The sequence below is a fragment of the Sorex araneus genome, chromosome 1 (genome assembly GCF_027595985.1).
Source record: "Sorex araneus isolate mSorAra2 chromosome 1, mSorAra2.pri, whole genome shotgun sequence".
Taxonomy (NCBI): Eukaryota; Metazoa; Chordata; class Mammalia; order Eulipotyphla; family Soricidae; genus Sorex; species Sorex araneus.
Genome location: NC_073302.1, coordinates 207,304,159 through 207,329,492, shown reverse-complemented (window position 1 = coordinate 207,329,492; position 25,334 = coordinate 207,304,159). Strand labels below are relative to the sequence as shown.

The 25,334-nt window shown below is 39.2% G+C and overlaps 1 protein-coding gene across 4 annotated transcripts in view; it reads left to right on the top strand.

Moving 5' to 3' along the window:
* MBD5 (methyl-CpG binding domain protein 5) overlaps positions 1-25,334 on the top strand; it is a 459,774-nt gene that overhangs the window by 366,633 nt on the left and 67,807 nt on the right. For all 4 annotated transcript variants that reach the window (XM_055123313.1, XM_055123194.1, XM_055123379.1 and 1 more), the window contains exons 5-6: positions 9,067-9,240; positions 20,273-20,938. In XM_055123313.1, the coding sequence (XP_054979288.1) occupies positions 20,826-20,938 (113 nt within the window). In that variant the 5' untranslated portion in view covers positions 9,067-9,240; positions 20,273-20,825. The remainder of the gene's footprint in view (positions 1-9,066; positions 9,241-20,272; positions 20,939-25,334) is intronic.

Here is a 25,334-nt window from a genome sequence, read left to right as displayed (position 1 = left end):
GATAGAAGGATAATCTACCCTAAGTCCTACAGAAATTAACAGTTATGTCAACCCTAGCAGTCTGGGTCTAACATTCATGCTCTTTTTGTTGTTTGGGGGGCCACACCTGATAGTGTTCAGGGGTTACTCCTCAGGAGTTGCACTCAGGAGTCACCCCTGGCAGGTTCATTGGATCATATGGGATGCCAGGGATCCAACCTGGATTGGCCACGTGCAAGGCCTTAACCTCTGTACTATCATTCCAACCCCAACATTCATGCTCTTAAATACTTTGCTATGCTAATTTTTAGTCTCAGATGTACTTTTGTTTGTTTAATTTGGGGTTGGGACCATGCCTGGCATTACTCAGGCTTACTCCTAGGATCATTTGTGGTCTCGGGATTGAACCCAGGCCAACTGCCTACAAGGCAAGGCCCTTACGTGGTGTGTGACCTCTCGCCCCTAATTTCATCTTATGTAATTTAGTGGTTTCTGAGCTATGTTTCTTTTTCACTTTCCCTTTGTTTAACACCAGGGTTCACAGAATTTTATATAATTCAGTTGCTACGGCCATTCAGTGTTCCAATGCCAATCCTGTTGCCCTTGTAACCTTGCTTCTACCATTGTCCCCATTTCCCCACTCCCACTCCCTCAAGCCTGCATCCTTAGCAGGTACAAAATAATTTATCTTATAAACCAAATGGTGAATGCAATTATCAAAAAAAAACCTCAGTAAAAGATTTGTGAGAATTGTTAGATGTGTTGTAGTTCTTAATTTGATCATTTTCTCATAATTCTGTCATTTTCATGTGTCAGTTATTTTTAGGATTTGCTAGATATATCTATTTTCAGAGATTTTTCTCACTAAAGAATTTTCTTTTGATAATTATCAGTATGAACAACTTCCCTGTCAATATGTTTGGGAAGTGTCTCGAGCAGTGCTCAGGGGTCCTGGGGCCCCAGGGGCCTCTGCCAGTGTTATTGGCCTGGGTGTGGGGGCCTGACGGTGCAGTATCAGGAGCTCTGCCACACGATGCTGCTCAGCTGAATGTGCCAAGGGCCACAGGGCTACACCTCAAGTTCTGGGGGGCCATGAGTACCAGGGATCAGTCTCAGAGTCTAGTACATGTAAGACGTGTGTTCTACCCCTTTGATCTATCTCCCTTGCCCTTCTAAATATATGTATATAATAGAGAACCATATAAAAGTAGCCTTACTGAATGGCTCTAGTCACCCCCAGTCACCCAAGCTCCGTCTCCCGGCCCAAACAGTGCCATTTGCTCAGATGCTTCACATTAACCTGCCAGGTACAGGTGTCAGATATTACCAGGTGTGGACCACAGATGATCTGGGCACTGGTTTGATATGTAAATAAATAGAATGAGGCCTTAAAACCCAGTGACTTCCTTTCAATCTGATACTTAGACTCTAAGCCACAAATAATTATTGCTTTGTGGTAGCAGTAGAGAATACCACTTGCCCAACACTGTATGAACCTGTAATTGACTCAATAATTGAAAAGATTTTTTAGAGGCAGGAATAATTTTTAAATACCTGTAATTAAATATTCTTTTGATGTATATATGCACATATATATATCACTGTCATATATACACATACATTAATATATGCATACTCAATAGTCTCTTTAGTAAAGTCTTTCTCTATTTATCAGAGAATAGCATTGTTGTTAAACCAAAATATAACTGCAAATATTTCTTTTTATCTAATTAGGTACAGAAATAAAAACTCAGAATAGAAAAACAAATTTTAAAAATCCATGAGGACCTAGAGATATATAGGGGTGCTGTATGGTTCCCTGGGGAAAGTCGGGTGGTGCTCCTCAGACACTGTCTGGGTGGTCTGGTTAATCCCAGGGGATTACCACAGGGCCCAAACAACACCCATCTTCTGGCCTTTCCAGCAGACTTGCTTACATACTTGGCCAAGAATTGTCAGTAGGGGTCCCTAGACCTCCTGGGAACCTCTTGGGATACCCCCTCCCACCAAACAATAAAAATAAAACACCTCAAAAATCTTTGCAAGATGATTTGGACATAGAATGATTTTACTACAGGGGTTAAAACACTTTCCTTGTCCCCAGTGACCCTGGTTTGATCCTGGAACTTGCTGTATTCGCTCGTACATTCCCTGGAGGAATCTCTGAGTACAAAATTATTTGAGATTTTCTCTTTCCCAGATCACTAGACCTCATCTTTTAAAAGGTTGATATTAAAAGATGTCTAAAGAGAAAACTCAAGTGGGAGAGCACATTCTTAGAGTGCTCGGGGGCCCGACCCCAATTCCTGCACTGCACGACACCCAACTCCCACGTCTCTGTGTGTGGTCAGTATTCAGGAAAAGCAAACTGTACTTTCGGCTTGGCTTTAATGGAAGCAGTCGTTCTGCTTTTGATGTTTCTGATCAGTTCACAGATAGCCTCTTCCTAAATTGGGCTGGAGAGACGGGAGTAGAGTTAAGACGCCTTCCTCACATGTGGTTGACCATGGTTCGATTCCCAGTACCGTATATAGACCCGCTGCACTGCCAGGAACAGCCCGTGAACGTGGCTGGGTGTGACATGACACCCACACCCCTACGGTCAATGATAATAAATTCCTAAATTGTATCAGTAAATATTATTGGTTTGGACAGCTTTGGGGAAAAAATTAAACTGGCACTGGAAAGCATACAGCTCTACTGGCAAAAGCAGAGATAAACATTTGTCTGTTCTCAGATGGAAATGTTTCTTATTTTTGTTTTAATTCAGTGATTTTTTTAAGTGAGGTCAGAGAAGAAGGTTTTCTCTGTAGTTTAAATCAGAATGTGTTGATTAAGCAAATAAAGAGCAAAGTACTAAAATATTATTTGACATCTGACAGAAGTCATTATCAGAAAGTATTGAGCCATTAAGCTACATGAAAATAAACTTACCTGTGGGCCAGTAATACATATGCTAAAAATGTAATGAATCTGTGATGCCAACATTGCTTTCAGTTATGTGCACACAGATTCATCCTATAATAGGAAGATTGGCATGTTTTTAAAGCTAGAGTTGTCATATTCCCTAGCCCAAGTTCTCCACTTCAGTCTGATCAGGCTCTCCCCTGCCTCAAGGGTATCTAATCTCTGTAAACACTATTGAGCCCAAGAGATAGCCTTAGGAGCTGCTGCATGCAGGAGAACTAGGTCCAGTCCCAAGCACCACCAGAGTGACCCTCTAGTACCGAGCCAGCAGTAGCTCTTCAGTACCACAGAGTGTGACCCAAAGAGACAGTATACATTGAACATTACGCAGTTAAAGTCATCTTTAGAAAGTCTTGCTTTTCTAGCTTATGTACAACTAATAGAATTAGTAGGTTCAGGATTTTTGTTTTCCAAATATAGGGCATAAATTTAAATTTTAAAAACTATGACATATTTAAAACTGTAATAAAAATAACATGAGCACTCATGTGTTATACCATATTGTAACACAGGAGCACCTCAGGGAACAAAACAAATTAGCTGTTTTGCTAGTTTATGGTTTGTTTGGGGATTTGGGGTCACCTCTGGTGGTGCTCAGGGCTTACTCCTGCTCTGTGCTCAAGATCACTCCTGGCAGTGCTCAAGGGACTGTATGGGTGCAAGGAATCAAACCAGGATCACACACGGTAACCAAGTGCCTTAACCCTTGTGTTATCTTTCTGAGCCTAGTTAGTGATTGTATGAACTGTAACTGCTACCAATTTCAACATAAATACTTGAACACATATAGATATTTTGATAAATATATATTTTAATTCTAGCTGGCCTTTTAGAAACCTCAGATCCATTATTATATTTCACATCCGATTCTGCAAGCAAGTACACTGCAGCAGCATGGAGTAAGCCAGCTTTTCTTCCCCCTCCTTCAGGCAGAGCTCGTAATATGGCCAAAGTCAAATTAGGTATTGAAAAATTGTTTCCTGGACCAGAGGGCTGGAGCATATGCTTTGCATGCAGAAGCTCTGGGTTTGATCTCTGGTTCGGTGTGCATGGTCCTCCAAGCATTGCCAGGAGCTTCCCCTGAAGCAGTGAGCTCTGAGAACTCCATTCCCTAGGCACCACTGGGTGTGGCTCAAAAAAATTAAGATAAGTAAACAGATTGCACTTGCAATAGTTTTTCTGCGGTAATCAAGTGTCTCAATATTATAAAAAAACAAAACAACTCAGATTTCTTTTTTGGGGGGAAGGGGCAGTGAGCCACAAGCAATGGTGTTTGGGGATCCAGATAGTATCAAAGATGAACATGGAACTCTAGCATGTATAGAATGTTGATGGTGTTTGTTTGATGAGGATCCTTTTTGTTTGCTTTATTCTCATTTGGATTTGGGCCACACCCTGTGGTGTCCAGAACAAACAGCTGCCTCTGCACGCAGGGATCACTCATGGTGGGGCTCAGAGCATGATGAGTGGTGCTGGGACACAGTCAGCTGTGTGCAAGGCAGGCACTTTACACTGGGTTCCTATCTCTCCAGCCCCTGACGAAGCCTTTTTAAAATACAACCGCTTTGTATCTTAAGCCACACATTTTAGAGGTCATTCTGTTTTTGTCCCTTTGTGACTGACTTCACTCAGCTTGATAACCTCTAGTTCCATCCCTGTAGCTACAAATCATATGATTTGGTTCTTTGTTAGAGCTGCATAATATTCCATTATGCATACATACCACAACTTGATTCAGTCGTGTTTTTGGCATTTGTAGCAATAAAGATCCAAAGACAACATAATGGGATAAATGATTTTTTATATTTATTTTTATTATTTGTGGTTTACTAGTAGTATAAACTATAGAATTGCAATAAAAAATTTCTTTAAAAAAAAATATACAATCACTAGTAGCAGAGTTGTGCAGTGGAAACTTGCTAGACCCATAAAAATACAACTGCTTTTTGGACCTCTCGATTTCACACTTTTTTACAATTATTTGATTATTTTATTAATCAAATAATTGTTTTTGTTGGATTTTATAAGTAATGTTATTATTTAATCTTATAAAGTGATTTGTTACTAACTAATCTCTTTTTCTGTTGATGGTACTGGCATGCTGCCTGCTATGCTAAGGAGGCAACATTTTTCGCTGTTATATAACACAGGTTCCATTTAGCTGTTGTCTACAAGAGAGATCTACAACAAAAATTAGTTGGAAACTACTGATTTTTTTCCAGCCCATTAATTTTACAAATTGGAAAATTAAAGTTCAGGTTAAAGGTCTTGCTTAAAGCTATACAACTGTAAAAAATCTATAGATATCAAACTCTCTGACCTTTATTTGTTTTTGTTACTTTTTATATCTGTGTTTCTATAGCATATTCATTTCTTTATTCAGCAAGTAATTTTCTGCATTCATGGAACTAAAAAGTTCCATGAATCTACAAATTGTGCTAAAAAAAAAATGGCTTATACCCCGCACCTATTCTATTTTGATCACATACACACCTGTAATTAGCAGTATCTCACTGGTCAGTTTTAGCATATTAGCAAAAATTTTTCTATCTTACGGATATAAAAATTTTCTTCAATACTTTGAAATGTTAGGAAAACAAATAATTCAACTTAAAGTGTGCTATTTTCACCCACATGCCTCTTATTTGGCAACAACCATCAAGATTTATATGAAACAAGGAGTGTGCTTGTATGAAATTAAGTATGTGGGTGCTGTTTCATACATGTCAGCAGCACATTAAGGCAGAAGGAATACTCCAGGAGTCTGAAGAGGTCTTGATGGTAGAATTGATACTAGAGTTTAAGACAAGGTTTCTTTAAGAAGGCAGGAGGGCATATTTCTACGCCTTGGAAACAAACCGTGCACCAGTGTGAAGTGTAATGCAGGATATATTAGGGTGTCTCGGAGAAGAGTGAAGAGGAATTTTCAGTTACCATTGATGGAGAAATTAAAGTGATTCTGAATGGGAGGACTTGTCATTTTTCACCCTGGGTATTTTATTTGTATTTTATTGCTATTCCTAAATCTTCAGTTCTTTCAGAACGCTGATGACATTTTTTCTGACATATTGATTGAGGTTCTGTGATTTACAATACTGTTAATTTTTTAAAAATACAGAACTACTAATTGTGGTTTTCCATGCACCTAACTCCCACACCACACCCAATCCTGATGGTATTTTCACTTTCCTTTTTATAATGTTGAACACGGTGCTGAGCAAGCAACTTTTAAACTCACAGCAAAAAAACAGCAAGTATGTATTTTTAATAAGAACGCATATATTGGGGGCTGGAGAGATAGCACAGTGGGTAGGACGTTTGCCTTGCACGCGGCCGACCCGGGTTCGAATCCCAGCATCCCATATGGTCCCCTGAGCACCGCCAGGAGTAATTCCTGAGTGCATGAGCCAGGAATGACCCCTGTGCATTGCCGGGTGTGACCCAAAAAGAAAAAAAAAAAAAAAACCGCATATATTTTATAAAACATCTGTGTGCTTAGAGTTTACATTCTTGTCAGAGAAGACAGACTAACAGTGTTAATAGAAAAACATGCAGTATATTTGATAATAATAAATACTATAAAGAAAATAATTAAAGTAGGAAAGGGGTGTATAGTGTAAGTTATTTAATTTCTCTTCCCTCAATTTCCTCAATTTTTAAAAAGAAAAAACTAATAGAATTACAGAGTTGTGTTATGGATTAAATGAGTTAATATGTGAATGTATAAATGTTCAGCACATTTCCCATGAAATAGCACAAGTATCAACTACTATTATTTCTAAATTTAGTGAAAATAAAGGCTATACTTCACTTTTGAATTCCTTTATCTGAGTACTTAGACTTCCTCATCCATATCTTACTCTTATTAGATTTTGCTTGCAGTGTACTGACATCAAATATTACTTTCTTATTGCAGTGAATCATCACTCTTTAATAGTTTTTCTTCTAGAAAACAATACTTGCAATCTACATACCGGGTCACCATTTCTATTTTCAGTACCTGGAAGGCATCTCCCTGTGGAAAATATGCATTAACACTTCATCACATACAGTACCTGCCCCTTCAAAGACCCGATAGAGTGAGACCTTTAATACTTGCTTCCCAGCTGAAACTGAGTACAGTGTTGAATGGTTATTATGAAATGGAAAATAACGTCTTTGGTATTAGCGTTGGGGCACTGAGATTATTTGCATGCTGTGTTGAGTGTCCCATCTAGCCTCTGCGCATCCTGCTGTGCCCAGCTTCCCCCTCCCCGTAAACTAGACTCCTTGCGCTCATTGAGTACCTCCTCCTTGGCACTGCCATAGCCTGTATCTCAGTGTTGTAGTTGCATGTTCAATTGCCTGCCCTGTCCCCCTCTCAGCTGCCCAAGCAAGCTCCTTGAGTTGATGACAATGTTCTGCTTGGTCCCTAGTATTCATCCCAGTGCCTCCAGTGTCACTGACACTCAGTAATGAAAACACTGAACGTTATGTCTTGCAGTGTCCTTGGTATATCAGGACAATGGACATTTGACTTTTTAAACATTGTCCCACATCTTTCAGTTGCTTCTCTATCTCTTGCTGCTTTCTGGAGAAGAATAGTATGCTACCACATTGCTAGGCTCTGCCCTGTACATTCCCTTAGCCACTTTTGCCCCCCAAATCTGTGGCCTATTTGTCATTCTCATTAATTGACACACTAATACCTTGAATCTAAGTCACTAATATTCAGTGATATCAAAGCACTTAGAAGATCTATTATATAATCAGATGACTGCCTCACAATCATGAAAATACAACAAAATTCAGTGACTGCTCCCAAGGACTATTTCATTCAGGCTAAGGAAGAACCTTGTGACTAGAGGGGGAAAAAAAAGGGGGATAAGGTCTCATGTATACTTTTGAAAGCCCTTATACATGCTTTGGGTTTTTTTGTTTTGTTTTGTTTCATTATGGGGTTTTTTGTTGGTTAGTTTTTTGCTATTAAAAAAAAAGCAGTTTCAAGAGTCAAGGAGGGAAGATGATTTATTTTATAATTCTTAATCTTGGTAATGGGCTGGAGCGATAGCACAGCAGGTAGAGCATTTGCACGTGGCTGATTGGGTTTCAATTCCTCCATCCCTCTCGGAGAGCCCGGCAAGCTACCAAGAGTATCTCACCCGCACGGCAGAGCCTGGCAAGCTCCCCATGGCGTATTCGATATGCCAAAAACAGTAACAAGTCTCAGAATGGAGACGTTACTGGTACCCCTCAAGCAAATCAATGAACAACAGGAAGATAGTGCTACAGTCTAATCTTGGTAATAAATAATTTGGTCCCATAATTTTTTTTGTTCCAAGGTGAATTAACTAGAGAATATTATTATAGTATTGCTGGTAATGATGCTTAAAAGAAGTTAGTTGAAAGCCTTAGAGATAGTACAGCAGGCAGGCCTGACGAGTAACCAGCTCAGTTAGATCCCTGGCATCCCATATGGACCCTCAAGACACTCCAGGAGTGACCCCTGAGCTCCAGAGCCAGGAGTAAAACCTGAGCGCCACCAGGTGTGGCCCAACCCTCCACTCCCCCAGCCCCCTCCCCTACCAAAGGAAAAGATTAAAAAAAAAAAAAAAAAAAGACGATTGAAGTTGGATGAGAATTCTCTGTACATTCTAGCCCTGGTGCAGATTGTGGTTCTCTGAGCACCATCAAGGGTGACCCCTGAGTGCAGAAGCAGCAGTAGTCCCTGAACACAGCTGGGCGTGGCCCAACACTCTCCTCCAATAAAGAAAGATAACTGCCTGCTTGTGGTTTTATCTGGCTCTCAGATTCTCCAGCACATACCACTAAATGTGCATGGTGATCCTGTGAGAGTTCACTCTCCACCCCTGTGAAGAAGCTATCAAGTGTAGGTTAAACAGTCATTCAAAAACAGTCACTTGGTTCTGGATTGATAATTACAGGGGTTAGAGCGCTTGCTTTGCATGCAGCCAAGCTGGGTTTCCTCCCAGACACCACATATGCACATGTGGTTCCCTGAAAAACACCCTGGGTGTGGCCCAAACAACCCCACCTCCACCCCCCCTCAAAAATGTCATTTATCTTCTTAGCCTGGCCACGGGCTCCTCAGGGTTTATCTCAGTGTCCCTTGTATTCCAGAGGTTGGGAACTCGAGTACCTACAGAGTCTGCGCCGGCGGGAATGAAGCAGGAAGCGGCCACAGTGAGCCCGAGAGCCAAGTTCTTGGTGAAGTAGCAGCTGCATCTCCCTTCCAGACCACTGTTGCAAGGCAGGAATGTTGACCTAGTGTGGCCACATTCTCCAGGCTCCCAGGTAAAGCAGGAAATGCAAATTCTATCCTGTGAAACTTTTTCACTCACACATTGTCAACTAACTCGCTTTTATTGTGATTCCCAAACTGCACACAAGCCAGATACCTCTGCAGGTAGGATTTTATCCTGAGTCCTCCTGATTCTAAATTGGTTTTATATTTTACTACTTATTAGTTAAAGTAGAGCGTTTATTTTTTACAGCTTTTGCTTTGCTTAAAGAATGTTCTCTAAAATACTAGATGCTTCGTTTTATAATACTGATGCTCCCTTCCTCTCCAGCCTAAGCATGTATTTTGTGCAGAAGTTTTTGGGATTTTTCTTTTTCATTTTTATGTTATTTAGGTTTGGGGCTTGGGGGCGTACCCAGAGGTGCTTAGGGCTTTCTCCTGGCTCTGTGCTTAGGGATCCGTCCTGATAATGCTCAGGGCACAATATGGGATGCTGGGGGTGGAACCCAGGTTGTCTGGGTGCCTTACCCACTGCTCCTCTCCAGCCTCCCCACCTTTTTCTGGACCTCATGGAGTGATGCTCAGAGGGCTCCTAGGGGACCTTGAGGTACTAGCAGGGGTCAGATCCTGTCCTTCACTCCCATCTTTTGAGCTGTTTCTCGAGCATTGGGTAGCTAACTGCATTTCTCTCCCGTCCTCAGCATTACAGTTAGTTGTCACCTGTTAGGTTGAGTCTCCTTGAGATATTTTTCATGACCCCACTCAGCATCTATGAATATTACCACTTACTTATTTTGTTTGTAATGTGTGAAACTGCAACAACAGTAAAAGATCATTTGTGGGGCTGCATGATAATGCAGCGGGTAGGGCGTTTGCCTTGCACGAAGCCAACTCGGGTTCGATTCCCAGCATCCCGTATAGTCCCTGAGCACCGCCAGGCGTAATTCCTGAGTGCAGAGCCAGGAGTAACTGCTGAGCATCGCCGGGTGTTACCCCCCCCAAAAAAAAAATCATTTGTTTCGTTGAATTTGGATACTACCTGCTTTATTTTTCCCTTTCTAGAATCTACAGGCTTCCTTTTCTGCTTGCGATCTTATCACACCTTCTATTAAACTATACTTATCTCTGGGGCTGTTAGAGGGCTCAGTGAACCAAGTGTATACTTTGCATCTAGGAGTCCCCAGTTCAATCTCTGGCCTCACTTGCTCCCAAGCATGACCAGGACTGACACAGGGCACAGAACTAACAGCAGCCCCCCTGCCGATATCATTGGATGTGGCCCCAATACCAAAATAAATAGTACTTACTTACATTTAATTGTATTTGCTGAAGATGTTGGCCAAACTTGAGTGTTTAGATATTTATATACTTAAAAACAACAACTTTAAATAGGTTTCTACAGTAGCTGAAAAGTCTCTTAATTTTGAATAACTTAAATTTCAGTTTTCCTGGGGCACCATTATCTCTATGTAGAATTGATTATTTCAGATAGGAACTTACTGGCTATTATCTAGAGAATTGAAGAGTATTAAACATTTTTATACTTATATAAAATGTAAACAAGTATTGCTTAAATTCAGAACACAATCCTAAATAGACTTCATTCACAATTGTTTTATTCTTAGTACAGCTTTGGAAAAAGTAATTGATATGCATTGTTTTTCAACTATGTGATCAAACCTTCACATACTAAACTACATCTTGAATAATTAAAGTATGAGTAATATACAGATTCAATGTGAAAATTACTTTTAAATTGGTTTGGCCATATCAAATAGATTATAGAAATGATTTTTTATATAAATATTATCTCAGAAAAGCCTCAATATAAAATACAGGGAAAAAATAATAAACTATGCTGGTCTTCAACTTGCAAAATAGATTACAAATAATTTTTCCTTCAAAATTGCGTTTATCAATGAGTTCGTTGGTGTGTCCTTTTTTGGCCTGTTGCTATACTTTACAGCAGTGGTCTAATTTTTCTTTTCAAAGAATTTGTAGTTTGGGAGCTGTTGCTTTTCTTCTTTTGCTTTTCCCTGATATGTTTGCTAAGTGTTTCCTACATATGCTTACAGACCCTCAGTTTCCACTATTTATTTTTAAAGACACCGTGGGGGAGCTTTTGCTTGAAATGTCTCTGTTGCTTTTCTTTGCAGTCATGTAGCAAGCAAGGGGGGCAAAAAGTTCAATTATATGTGGTAACATATGTGAACTATTTGTGAATTACAGTGTACTGTAAGGGGGGATTACAAGTCAAACAGATGGGGAAAGCCAAGTAACAATGGGCAAAGCCAGGGAAGACACCTCTGGAAGGTGACCTTTAAACTGAGATAATAGGAATTAGTTTACTGGAAACCAGAGGGTGGGGATGGGAGATGTTATTCCAAGCACAAAAGAGTGTTACCTTGAGGCTTTTTAAAATAAGTCTCTAAGGGCTTTTCTTTTTTTTTTGTGGGGGGGGGTCACACCCGGTGATGCACAGGGGTTACTCCTGGCTTTGCACTCAGGAATTACTCCTGGCGGTGCTCAGGGGACCATATGGGATGCTGGGAATCGAACCCGTGTCGGCTGCGTGCAAGACAAACATCTAAGGGCTTTTCTTAACTTCGCTTTCTTGTATGTAATTTAGACTACCCAGCTTAATGCCATATTCTTTCTGACTCTGTAGCTTTTTCTCTACCTGACATAAATAGGAAAATATTAGCATATTAGTAGTTACAAAGCTTATGATTGAGTCTAATAAAAAACTTTCCTAAAGCTTTTGAAGTTCAAGGAAATAATTAGCTGTTCTATAGATGTAACATTAATTTTTAATAATTTTCTTCTGATTCAAGAACCAATAAAAATTATTATAAAGTTCTGAGGGGGCAGAGAGCTAATGCAGGTAAGATGTTGCCTTGCAAGCATCTGGCTGTATTTTGTTCCCATCCCTGAGAACCACCAGGAATAACCCCTGAGTATCAGAGCCAGGAGTAAGCCCTGAGCACTAGGTGGGGGGGAGGGGCGGGCGCGCAGAGGGAAGGGGAGAAAAGGGCCTGTGAAAACTAAAAGGGAAAAAAAAAAGAGGAAAACTGCAAGTACAGAAGAGCAATGAAGAAAATTAAACACAGATTCCCCTGGACAATCACTGGGAGGATAATGCTACTTTACTCTTAGGTTTGCATATGTAATAGCTGTACTATAACTGAAGATTTAGAACTACACATGCATCTTTGTATTTTTTTAACCTGAAAAATATCACCAGATTTCCCTACTACTTAAATTTCCCTACTACTGTTATTTTAATAGCTTTGTATAAATTACAATAACCTGAATGTTTATTATATTCTAGACCCTGATTTAAAACTTTTAACTGTATCCCTAGAATAATCCTATGAGGCTCTCATCATTTCATAAGGAAATGCGTTTGAAACTTGTCCAAAGATAGAGCTATAGAGCTTCTAAATTTGGTAATTAATTTCAATAAAACCCTATTTTAGATGTACAGTTTGTTTCAGTAGTTTTCAGTTATTGGAAATAATACTTCTGGTTCTCTGAGTTGGCCATCTAGGCTGGATTGAGTTGGGTCAGTCTATCCCTGTTCCATTGAGACTTCATATTAAAAGGCCAGTGCAGTGCCAGCCAGGCTCACTCGTACATCCGAACCTGAGTTGGACTGACTAAACCAGTTAGACATCTCTCTCTGCAGGATTTTTCTGTCTCAAGGGCACTAGATCAGATTGTTCATGTGACCATGACATTGCCAGAAGCAAGTCAAAGAGGCAAGGTCTCCTAAGCTTTAGGCTCAAAACCTGAGTCACAGCAAATCTTATCGCATTCTGCTGGTCAAAGGCAATCACAAGGCCACCCCAGAGTCAAAGGACAGACTAATAAATCCCACTTGCTGTTGCAAACAGGGAGCAGTGAAATAAATATCTATAAACACTTGCTGTTTGAATTTAACGTTTAGTGAAGACTTGGATCAATGTATAATTCAGTGGTAAATTTGGTAACAAGAAATGGCTCATCTTAGCAGTGTTCTTCACCATAGATTTGGCATAATATGCTTGTTACCTTACCCCCAAGGACAAGCTTCATTTTCAGGAACTTTCAGAGTACTTCAGAGTTTTTTTGGGGGGAGGGGATATAGTCTTTCTGCCTAAATGTAATTTTACTCATAATATTGCAGTACTTGCTTTTTTTTTTTAATATACTTTTTGCTCATGCACTCATGTACTCAGCGTTGTCCCCCTGGCAGTGCTAGGGGGACCATATGGGATGCTGGGAATCAAACCCGGGTTGGCCATGTGCAAGGCAAACGCCCTATCGCTCCAGCCCCAGTAGCCCAGTACTTGTACACTAGAATTTGCTCAGAATATCACAATACTTGTGCACAAATTGGGAACCTTTTTTTTAACCCCTCACCATTGGAATATGTAGGAAAGACATGCTTAGGGCATCATGATGCAACAATATTTTAAATGAAAGTAGATATAAGTAAGTATGCTTATAAATAAAGATGAATTACTTCAATGAATAGGTGAGTGATGAAACATGTAGGAAATTTGGATGGGGCATAGCTAAGTACTATGATGGAGCTAAATGAATATTTGATATGCAGAGAAAGATTATTGAAAGGGGGGAAAGTCATTTAAGGTGACTCTAATAAGCATAATTTAACTAATAATGATGGGAAGATTATGAGTACATCCATTTATTACCCAATTAGATGATAATTATGTTGTAGCCACTTAGACATTACTCTCCACATCGCTAATGCTGATGATTTTTTAATCCAGTTATATCTTTTGTTGTATGCATATTGAAAGTTAAGTGTAGATGTAGGGTTTCTGTGAACATGGAGTTTATTGAAGAACATTAAGCATTTCTTGCAGCATGTAGATTGGAGTATATTTACAAAGTTTAAATATTTTAAGAACTAAATTTACGATCATAGCAAAATAAAACTAAAATGGTGAGCTAGATTTATTGGCACCAGTATACTAAATACTGCAGCTTTACTCAGTTTGCATAGTTTGTCCATTTGGAAGGGTGCCGGTGGTCAAGAATTGAGCTGGGGCATACATTCATCCAGGATTTGGGGGAATAGGGAGTTACTTTAGGCCATACAAAGCAGTGCTCAGGGCTTACTCTTTGCTCCGTGTTCAAGGATCACTCCTAGTGATGTTCAGAAGTCCACATGCAGTGCCCAGGATCAAACTGGTATTGGGCACATGTAAAGCAAAAGCTTTATTCCCTGTACTATCTCTGCACCCTACACTCATACATCTGAAGCATGTGGCGTGCCACTGAGCTATGGCCCCTGCCAGTATAGTTTCTTTTAGAATCAATAGTTCAATGCATATTCATTCTGTTCTACTAGTATCCAAATAACACCACTGAGCACAAGATCAATAAGTGATGTTATTATGAACATTTTAATAGAATTTACTCATAATATCACACTGCTCAAAAAATCGATTTATTAGTTTTACTGTTAATAAAATTTATGTGGCATTCAGAATGATGTCTGACATTCAATATTATTTTAAAATATTCATGAAAAATGCTTTCATGATGTCATATTCTCTGATATTTAGTTTTATAGTATTCGTGGTATTGTTTTTACTGTATGCATTTAACACTGAATTTAACACTGAATAAGGTGAATTTGTATTTAGGTTGAAAAAAATGTCAGGACCAGAGAGAGAGTACAGAAATTAAGATGCTTACCTTGCATATGATCAACCTCTCTTTTGATCCCTGACATCGTATATGTTCCCCTGAGCACAGAGCCAGGTATCGCTGGGAGTGACCTAACCAGTTCCCCCAAATGTCAGTAAAGCAGATTGATTTAAAAAATCTTATTGTACTTATTAGCATGCTGTTAATTTTTTTATTGTTGCTTTCATTTATTTTAGTAGTTCCTTTATTAATCCAATTAAAGTATGTATATAAGCCACTTAATAAATAAGATTCTATGCACTGTACAAATAAGAATATAAATTAGCATATCAATTTTCTTAGAAGCCCTGCCATACTTTTTCTACCACAGAAATTCTCACTCAAAAATTGCAATATCATTAGGGACAAGTCTAAAGCAATAAACTCTGTTGCACAGTTGTCAACATGCAGTGTTCTCTGTCAGCTTCCTTTGTAGTTCATCCATTTTAGATACATGTTGCTAAAATTGTTGTGTCCTGACAATAAAAACTAATTATACTATGCAAAATCTCTAGAATTTGTGTCAGCTTTTACTGTAGACCAGGTGCAGTACCAGGAACCAGGAGTTCAGGAGGGACAGAGAGAAAATAGTTCCCTGCCCTGGGGAGTTCACGTTCCTGTGGGGTGAAATAAATTAAGAAAAAAATCCTATAGGCCAAGGTGACCTCTGGGGGGGGAAATCCATTACCATGGCAAGGTCACACCAAAAACTAGGCTGAATTCAGAATCCTATCTGATCCCCACCCAAACAATACTCCTAGCCAAGACATCCTTCTCAGGAGAGGAACCCTAATGAGCAGCTTCAGAATCCAAGGCTAGGCTGCACCTCCAGGCCACAGGAAATGGGTGTGATTGGCCCCTAGCTGAAGAGAGCTCTCTAAGCAGCTGTGGTGTATGAAACCTTGGCCTACGAGAGTGGGGTGTAGCTGCAGTCAAGCACCCTCACCCTACTGTTCATATTCTGTTCTGGTCAGTGTCCTTAGCGACCTTTTGCAATCTTGCTGGGAGAGATCATCTTTGATCCCTATTACAAATGGCAGCATCCGGATGTCAGAATCCTGAAGTGAATTCCATCAATCCCAAACGAAGGGATTAAGATTGAGCTATACCTAGCTAAACACACTGAATCCCATCCATCCATGATCCCATCCACGTCTGACTGCTATCAAGAACCCAAATGAACACGGTCCAATCAGAAAGCAGACACAGTTAGCCCACTGTCTGCTGTGCCCTGCTCAGCCCCTGAGGACGTACTTATGACAAAAAAAAAAAAAAAAAACCTCTTCTAAAGCCTGGCTCCCCTTCGGTCCCCAGGCTTCCAGATCACCTACCCCTCCTCAAGTTAGTATAAGCACGACAGAAGGCTTGGGGGCTTCCAGACATAGGATACCAGGTGCACCCATGACTTGGAGCAGGGCTGTCCTGTAGACCAGGTCTGTCCAGGCCTGGTGATCCAGGGCACTGTCACACTACAGGTCTCTTCCTAGGCTGTCTGACCCTGGCACTAAAATTGCCACCAAATGCTGACCAATGAAAATACCCTTGAATCTACATTAATTAATGGTTTCTGCACTGCAAAATAAACTCTTGCTCTTTATAAAGACATCTTATTGTAAAATAGAAGATAAACACATCTTGCTGAATGGAAAAAATAGTCTCCTACCATACTTGTGATAAATGGCTATGAAGGTCATAAAAAAAACAGCCCCAAAATCCAACAACATAAATACAAATGACCCCATCAAAAAACAAACAAAAAAAAAAAGCAGAATGAACCAGAGAGACAACTCACAGAACTCGAGCACAAGTTCAGGCCCCGTCCAACATGGTCTACCAGGAGTAACCTAAGGACTAAGCCAAATGTAGCCCCTGAGTACCGATGGATATGACCCAGTTATAAACAGTCACACCCACTAAATGAATGTTGAGGAACAAGAAGCTAAATGAATGAGGCTCATGTATGATACCGGATCTCTGCAAGGGGTTCCCTTACAATGGTGCTGCCTCCAGAAAATTGAAGTTGTAGTAAAAACAAAACAAATGGGAAAGGATGACCCTCCCAGGGACAAAAAAGAAGTAGAAACTTGCCTGTCCCCTTATGTGGCACTGTAAAACCAGCCATATCCTGGGAAGAGGCAGGGCATTCAGCCAGGAGGCATTCACCCTTCTTTCACTGTGGGTGGCTGTCCAAGATGGGGTCACATAAGTCAATGTGCAATCACGAAAATTGTTTTAAAATAAATATTATTTATGATCAGCGAATGCTTGATTTGTTTTATATGCCTAGGATTCTGTAAAAATTTCTCAGGTGAAAAGTAGTTGCAAGTGGGAAAAGTCTGTAAGAAGCCTCCAGTTTAGAAGGCTTGTTAATAAACAAACCATCTTATGTCTCTACTTCAATAAGTCTGGGTTGGGCCTGTGACTACATTGTTTGACAAATTTCAGATAGCATTGGTAATAATGATGCTTTGAAAGTGTTGATGGAAGCAAAAGCCAGCCATTGGGTATTTGCATTTTTGATTACTGAATTATGAGGGAGACATTTGTCAGGAGTCACTCCAATGTTATTTTCGGAAGATTCACAAATAAATGAAGAGAAACAACCAGTCTTTTTAAATTGGACTTAATGTTCAAGAGCAGGCAGAAAAAAAAATTGTTTCATTAAAAATAGACATCTGTTGGTCAGAAGGTTCAAAAGTAGGAAAAAGGGCTTGTCTAAGAATTTGTCCAATTTATCATAGGCCACTTAAAAAAACTGCCCTAGGAGGTACAGTGCCACCAGCAGGTCAACCTGTACATGCGGGGCGAGTGCATCAGCAGCCTAATGGTGCCTTCAGGCTTCCTGATACCCCAAAATTGCAACTGTGCCTCAGGCTGGACCCCAACAACTTGGGACCAAGTTTCCTGAGAAATTAAATGACCAGAAATTAGGTATGTTGGAGCCACACCCACAAACCACCTCCAGCTCAGCTGTGCGAGCTCATTTATCTCCTTGCTTCAGATAAATGTCGAAAGAGATCAAAACCAGGCCACATATGCGCATAAACAGCCACGATTCAGAGATTCACAAATGAATCTCAGACGAGAGAGCATGTTGCAGAGATGTCTCCCACCCCACGCCAGGCTGATTTCACCAGGGCACCTTGAAGGGGGCCAGGTATGTCCCTGTGCCTGACCCACATGAACCCCAGCAGCCACAAACCTCCGGAACCCAGTTGCCACCACAGTCATGGCCAACCTTCGCAGGCTGGTCCCTAGCTCCCGTGCATGAGAATGAACCTTCTGCAAAACCCTTCGAGAGGCGTGGGCCCAGAACAGGCCCAGCAATGAACCCAGTGGTGTCCCAACTTGAAACTGTCTTATAGCAGTGTTGCGACTTAGTATTTTTCTTTGTATCCCAATTTTTCCAGTAAATTTTTACTTTTGCTGTTGTTTGCTAGCATTCCCCTCCCCATTCCTATGTTCCTGACTCGTGGCCCAAGAGAATGTGCTTCATTAGAACATCTTCAGTTTGGCTTGGAACTGAGACTAGAAATAAGGCATATGCCTGAGTACTTTCAGATATTTTCATTTAGGGAGGTGAGGTAGGCCAGCAGGCTGAAGTGTGTGCTTTGCATACAGGGGTTCTGTGTTCATTCCGCTCCATAGCATGTTCTTCCAAGCACCTCCAGAAGTAATTCCCCCACCTTATGCAAAAGCCAAGAGTAGCCTGCAAACGCCGTGGATTTTGCCCAAAAGGCGGTGGGGGGGGGGGGCGGGGAAATTCCTTTACTATAAGACAGTTTCCAGCTTTCCCAGTGAAGATTTCAGAAACAAGTTTGAGCCTAAAACTTAAATATGTAGATTTTGTGGACTAAGTAATTATGGTTCGGTTTATACCATGGAACTTAATTATACATTCTCTGTTGTACTTTTTATTTAAAATTTTTTAACTTTACCATGTGAATCTTAAGTCATTTAACACAGCTTTCCAGAATATATCATGTCATTTCTACTTAAGCTGTTTGAGATATAGCGTATATTGAATCTGTGGATGGTGCTGTCACTGGAAATTTTTATCACAAACTATAAGTCCTATTCATGTAACCCTCAAACAAGTTTTTTTTTACTTATTCTTTACTCATTTCATTGAGTCCCACAATGTAATTACAATACCACATTTTAAATTTATTATTTAAATGTTTGTCTACCCCAACAAATAATGTAGCAACTGTGATAACACAATCTTCTTCAGAATTAAGGACTTAATCTTTTCCAATTTGTTAGTTGTGGGGTTGGAGCCATAGCACAGCAGGTAGGGCATTTCCCTTGCATATGACCCACCCGGTTCGATTCCCAGTATTCCCATATGGTCACCCGAGCACCATCAGGAGTAATTCCTGAGTGCATGAGCCAGGAGTAACCCCTGTGCATCGCTGGTGTGACCCAAAAAGCCCCCCCCCAAAAAAATATGGTAGATGCCATCCACTTTTTTTAAGTTTAATGTTTCATTAAAATGACCTCATGTAAGCACTGAATGCTGATTTCCAAGTGTATATATTTTCTTGTTAGGTTTTTATAATCCTTTGTCTGCTCTACATGAAATTAGACCTGATAGAATGATGATTGTGCTGGAGAGTCAATTCTTTTTAGGTTTACATGCTGTTGATCATAAGGGTTTATGTGTCCCACATCCTCATTATCCGCACCAACAGTGTCCACTTACGACACTCCACGCTGTGCCCGTGTCCCCCACCCAAGCAGCGTGTCTTTTACAAACAGCATCTTGTAACTCAATAAAGGAATAAGAGAATACACCATAATAGAAAGGATTTTTTTTAAATCTTGGCTATAAAGCAACTTCTGCTCGTATTCACTAATGCATTAAACCTGGGTGGGGGAACAGTGGGGGAACTTCTTGTATTGTGGAGTGTACCGAAAATTTACCCCTTTCTAGTTTTTCTTTTCTAAAAAAACTAAATCTTTTGTCCTTTGGACCAGTATGATGATTAGAAAAGAAAAGTAAATCACGGGGGTATGTAAAAATCAAGGAGCAATCAAAATGTGATTAGATTAACACAGCTTTCCAATTGTCAGGCCATAGGGGCAATAGATATTTTTTTATTGTGAGCTAGGAGGAGGTGGTGCATGTTTTTATATGTAATGCCAAAATTATAGATCTATCTCTAGTAATTAGAGAGTTGCATATGATGAAGAGCAAGCAAATTTGCTTAACTGGAATAAGTGCATCAAGAAAGAAACAAGTTGAATTTGACAAATGATTTTGACGGCAGAGAACATTTCAAGTGACTTGGATACTTAGTAATTTATTCTCTTTGAAATCAAACAGATTTTTGGTTTTTCAGCATTAACTATACAGTTTGTATGTTATATATATTTCAGACTATATTTTTGGAATTTTGAAGACATGAAAACACCAGAAGAATCAACCTGCAACTTCTTGGATTCAGTTTGGAAGAAGATGAGAAAGTCTAAAGAATGTGGCCTTTAAAGGCGGGTAGTACCTGGAAATATTAACCGACTCACTGTTAAAATGAGATCAGCTTCTAAAGAATAGAGGTTATTTTAGTCCAACATCAAAGCTTAAAACAAAATGTTGAACTAAAAACTTTACACTCCTCCCTTCCCACATCAGACAGGTGCCAGCATTGGAGAATATGATTTTCCTTAGTAAGAAACATTCATTTTCACCCATGTGACCATCCTTAGGAATTTAATATTGGTATTTAATGTAGAAATAATGGGAAACTTACTCTTAACCACAATGGCAGATTTCAAGGACTCGGTTTCAAACTGAGGTGAAGCTTCCCAATGCATTTTGTACAGTCAGAAAAACTGTGCTGCATTGGCCACTCTTGAAGGCCATCATGCCCTGTAATATAAGGATATCATCTTTTTGCTGATATCTTTGGAGAGTCCCAAGCAGACACAGAAAATGAATGGAGGCAAGGAGTGTGACGGAGGGGACAAGGATGGAAGTCTTCCAGCTATACAAGTTCCTGTGGGTTGGCAGCGTCGTGTGGATCAAAATGGAGTGCTTTATGTCAGGTGAGCCTTTGTTATTACCTATTATTTCCAAAGGTTCAGCCTTAATGTTAAGAAGGTACACTTTTATTCCTCTTTGAACATACAAGATAGTATTACTGGTAGCAACTAAAATAAATTTGAATAAATGACCCTCATGCTAGAACTATTCCAGTGTTTTTATTCTGCACTGCTTTGCGGTATAACTTGCCTTAGGTTACCAGAAAGAAGTTTTATGCATGACTTAAATATATATAAAAAGTGTTATTCTGTTAGCTCTGTAAAGTATAGAGAAAAAAAGATCACTTAAAAAAAAATAGCACACATATAAGCGCCATTACTGCATTTATAGGAGAATGTGAAACACCCAATGTGTTGTGATGAATTTCTCTGTTCTTCGTTATGCCTCAGCTGGCTTTTCTGATGTAAGACTAAGTGTTTTTATCTCTAAGTATTTTCAGTTATTAGACTTCCTAATGCCTGAGTCTAAAGATAAAAGTAATTTCTCCATTTATCTTGTATAGTTGTTAATCTGTTGCATTGGATGTTTTTTCAAAAGAAAGTCATGATAGAGATGGCTCTTGATCTCTCTGTAAAATGCAAACAAAAGTCTACTCATTTATGTTTTGATGGCATATATTTCTTATAGAACAAGTTGGATGGAATAATTGAAGTGTTAGCAAGATGTTTTAGTCTTATTATTAAATAATTGCAACCTACTTTTCTTTGTAGTTTTCAGTAAATTACAAAATCTTTGTATGTAATTTGAAGCTATTAGAAATAGATTTTTTTTAAAAAATTATGTTACATAATTACATTAATGCTTTTATTTTTGATGTGATTATGTGTGTTCCTACTTTAGTGGGCACATCTGTGCAAAAATAGAATATCTTCCAGAGATTGGAACAATAGTAGAGTAGATAGGGTTATCGCCTTGCACATTCCAAACCAAGTTAATTCCGGGCATCCCATACAGTTCCCCAATCTCCACCAGGAGTAATTCCTGAGTGCAGAGCCAGGTTAAAGCCCTGAACACAACTGGGCATGACCCAAAACTGAAAAAATTAAAAAGGGATTTCTCTGAATGAGGTATTTTCTACTATATGAACACAAGTTATTTCATATCATAATAACTTAGAAAGTCCGTCATTCTTACCTGAATTGTCTGTTTTACATTGTGTTTGTTGAAGTAAATTTCATTGCTAACTGAAATCCTAAGTTTTAAAGAAATAGAAAACAGAGAATATGGCACTTGTCCCTAGTAACATAAGATGGATGAGCTGCATAGATAACTTTCTCAGCAGTCATATCACCTTGGGATTAGTATACTGCCATAAGGGCCTCATTACAAAAATCATATAACAAAGTATCAGAATTAATGTCCATATTTGAGAGTTAGTTTGCATAGTGCAAGTATATTAACCATTTTATTAAAAAAATAATCTTGTTACTAAAATTATTGCGTCAGAGAGGTCATCCAGAGGAGCCAGAGAGGAATAGTATAGAGGCTATGGTACTTTTCTTGCATGTAACCAGCCTCAGTTTAATCCCTAGCACCTCATATGGTCCCCCTAAGCATCACAGAAGTGGTCCCTGAGCATAGAGCAAGGAGTCAGCCCTGAGTATCACTGGGTATGATCCAAAAGCCAAATAAATTAATAATTTGTTCTTTTTTAAAATTTAAAGTACTATCTTTTTTTTCACTTTTTTAGACACCAAGATTAACAGTTGTTGATGCTAGTGTTTCAGACATGCAATATTCCCAGTTCCAGTCCTGCCACCAGTGAGCGCATCCCTCCTAACTTTCTTCTACCCTGCAAACTGTCTCCCCGAGAGACACACTTTCAAGTTTAATTATTGTACTTTGGGCCCCATCCTTATACTATTGTTAGGTCTAATGGTTTAGATACATACAGGTACTTTGCATCTATATCACAGATGAGTTTAAGACTCCTTCCTTCTCACTTCCCTTCTTTATAATACATGTACATATAATATGTTTCCTTTTTTTTTTTTTTTTTTTTTTTTTTTTGTTCTTTGGGTCACATGCACAGGGGTTAATCCTGGCTTTGCACTCAGGAGTTGCTCCTGGAGGTGCTCAGGGGACCATATGGGATGCTGGGAATTGAACCCGGGTCGGCCGAGTGCAAGGCAAACGCCCTACCCGCTGTGCTATTGCTCCAGCCCCTATTTTTCCATTTTCTAAAGTTCATTTCTGTTTCTTTCATAAGTGACTTAAAGTTCTATAAGTAAAGGTCTTTTATATCTTTTTATAAAGTTTATTTATAGGAACTTGGTGTTTTGGGACACTTACTTTTTAATGGGATACTCTTTTTAATCTATTTCTCTTCTTGCTTATTATTTGCATATGGGAATGGAACAAATTTTTGTATGTTGATTTGTAACCAGTTATTTTGCTATTACTGATTTATTGTCTCTGAAAGGCTTTGGTGGAGTCCATAGGATTCTCTGTGTAATTAACATGTTTTCTGCATGTACTGACAGTGTGACTTCTTTTCCAAACTGATTCCCTTTTATTTTTATTTTTCTTGTTTTTAAGATTTTATTATTGCATCACTGTGATCTTTACAAAGATCTTTACAAAGCTGTTCATAATTTGGTTTCAGTCGGGATCTGTGCCTTGTGCCTGATCTCAGAGGAAAGACTTTTACTCTTTCACCATTGAGTATAATACTAGTTGTGAGTTCCTTATAATGGCCATTACTATCTTGAGGAAGTTTTATTCTATCTCTATTTTGTTGAGGGTTCTTTTTTTTTTTAATCATGAATGATGAGTTTAGTAAAAACCTTTCTCTGCATCAATTGATAAAATCGTGATTTTTATCTTTACTTTTGTTAATATGGCCCATGTTGAACCATCCTTAATCCTCAATAGAAATCCCACTTGATCTTGAATAATCCTTTAAATATGTGTTTGGATTAAATTTACTAAAATATTTTTTGTTATGGATTTTTACATTTAAGTTTATCAGTGAAATTAGTCTAAAGCTTTCTTTTTTAGTAATATCTGTATGTGCTTGGGGAATTAGTATAATGTTGGCTTCATAGAAGCTGTTAGGAAAGATTTCTGTTTCTTCAATGTTTTAAAGGTTCTTGAGGAGTAAAGATAGTATATCAGTGTGTTTTGTGGGGTTAGTTTGGCATTGAAGCAAGACCCTGTGACTTCTTAGCAGTCCTTAGAGTAGGTAAGCTAGGTAATGCACAGCTGTTGTGGAAAAAAGGCAAATAATTAACAAAATTTTTATTTTTGTGAAAAATACATCAGCTTTTCAATTTGCTGAGTGTTACCAAGTCTGATCAGCTAATCTTTTGTTGTTGTTCATGATTTTCTAAGTAGGCTCCTCTATTTGTTACTATGATCTAGTATATATTCTCCAAATCCAAATATGTTCAATAAGAATTATTTAGGTACTAACTTTTCCAGATACAGGATTCAGCATCTTCAAATAAGTTAAACTGGCATGGGTTTTTATTTGTTTGTAGTAGTTAAATTACTACTTGACCCCATAAAGGGGGCTACCTCTTCCTAGAGTTCCCTTCCTTCTCATTGTGCATTTGGCTTGTAATTTTTCTGTAGACTCCAGTTGCTCCTGCCTCATTGAGGCTGCATGTGACATTTTCCACCTGCTTCCCATTTCCTAAGCTTGATCAATGCCACACAATTGTAACTACTGTCTATATTATTAGTCACAAAAGTTCATTCCAGAGCTTACAACTGAGGGGAGGAAACCAATGAACTGGGATGGAGAGTTTCACAAACATCTAGAGAAGAGTACTCAAGAGAACTCAGAAATTTTTTTAATATGATTTTGGAAGGCTTGTGGAGGGGAGGGGCAGGAGTTTCATACCTGCTGGTGTTTATTTACTACTCCTGACACTGTGCTCAGGAGCCAGTCCTCTGGTGGTTAGGGGACACATGCAGTGCAGGGGATTGAGCCAGGGTTCACTGTGGTGCAGGGCACGTGCCTTAATCCCTGGGTATGATCTCTCTGGGCCTCAAGAACTCAGGAATTCTTATATTCAGATTTAATATTGTGATTCGACTCCTGGGATTCAGTCATTGCACTTTATTTGATGTTAGGTAGTTTTTTTGTAAAAACTATTGAATCTGTCACATAACATTTTGGTGATTTTTTTTAAATAAATTTATTTATTGAATCACCATTAGAACAGTTGCAAAGCTTTCGGGTCTCAGTCATACAAAGATGAAACACCCATCCCTTCACCAGTGCACATTTTCCACCATCAAAACCCCCAGTATACCCCCCATCCCATATTCTCTCCCCACCGGTGTGGCAGATGATTTCCACATTATTCTCTCTCTACTTTGATTACATTAAGTATTTTGACACCAGACCCACCATTATTATTTGGGATTTTCTCCCAACGCTCAGACCTG